Source organism: Onychostruthus taczanowskii, unplaced genomic scaffold (assembly GCF_017590055.1).
Source record: "Onychostruthus taczanowskii isolate IOZ18803 unplaced genomic scaffold, ASM1759005v1 scaffold90, whole genome shotgun sequence".
Taxonomy (NCBI): domain Eukaryota; kingdom Metazoa; phylum Chordata; class Aves; order Passeriformes; family Passeridae; genus Onychostruthus; species Onychostruthus taczanowskii.
Window position 1 is genome coordinate 3,840,007 of NW_024506994.1, and position 853 is coordinate 3,840,859.

An 853-nucleotide genomic window follows, 5' to 3' on the forward strand; every position below is an offset into this window, starting at 1 on the left:
CCCCCCGTATCCCCCCTCGACACTCACCTCTGAGTGCTGCCGGCGCCTCCGCCTCACCATGGACCGGCGGGACTGGGGGGGTCCCCCCGCCCCAGACTGAGGGGAGATTAATGGGGGGCGCGGAGGGACGAGAACAATAGGGGGGAGGAAATCCCTCAGCCCCCCCACGCCCCCCGAGGACACAGCCCCCTCCCCGCCCGGCGCTCCTCCTGCCGCTCCCTCCTCCTCGCCCGCTCCCTCTCTTTTTTTTTGGTTTTTTTTTTTTTTTTTGGCTCAATCACACCAGACCGACTGTCTTTGTCTGTCTGACAAGCGCCATGTTGATATCAACATCCGAGCCCCCACCTGCTGCAGCTGTGAGACCCTGGGACTTGTAGTTCCCCCCTCCCCAGGGTGACGGGGAGACCCGCGGCACGGGGACTACAACTCCCAGCGTGCTGCAGGGGCGCGGCGCGCCAATGGGGCGGCGGGTCTGCGCTCGGGGCGGACTACAACTCCCGGCACGCCTCGGGCGGCCATGACGTTATCTAGGGCGGAGGGGAGGCGGGACTACAACGCCCATGATGCCCCGGGGCGCGGCGGGGCGGGCAGGAAGAGGGGCAGGATTGTCCCGGTAAATAGAACCGGGGGACGCGATGAAGCTGGTGAGTGCCCGGGGCGGGCGGCCATGAGGGCGGGGAGGGGGCTCGGCCTTCTCCCGGCGGCGGGAGGGCTCCCGGGGTCGCCTCCGGGCTGCGCAGTCTCAGCCTCGCCGGGCGTGAGGGGAAACTGAGGCGCTGGAGGGGGGGCCTGAGGGAAAATGGGGGGAGGAGATGCTGAGGGAGTTGAGGGGAACTGAGGGATAAGGGGGTGA

The 853-nt window shown here is 68.1% G+C and overlaps 2 protein-coding genes across 9 annotated transcripts in view; one reads left to right on the forward strand and one right to left on the reverse strand.

Annotated features, from left to right (window-relative positions):
* HMBOX1 (homeobox containing 1) overlaps window positions 1-320 on the reverse strand; it is a 105,496-nt gene extending 105,176 nt beyond the window's left edge. For all 8 annotated transcript variants that reach the window (XM_041426152.1, XM_041426155.1, XM_041426149.1 and 5 more), the window contains exon 1: window positions 28-320. The gene's annotated coding sequence lies outside the window, so the exon portion shown is untranslated. The remainder of the gene's footprint in view (window positions 1-27) is intronic.
* A 257-nt stretch (window positions 321-577) lies between these two features.
* INTS9 (integrator complex subunit 9) overlaps window positions 578-853 on the forward strand; it is a 61,119-nt gene continuing 60,843 nt past the window's right edge. Inside the window, exon 1 of the mRNA XM_041426204.1 lies at window positions 578-644. Coding sequence (XP_041282138.1) covers window positions 636-644 — 9 coding nt within the window. The 5' untranslated portion in view covers window positions 578-635. The remainder of the gene's footprint in view (window positions 645-853) is intronic.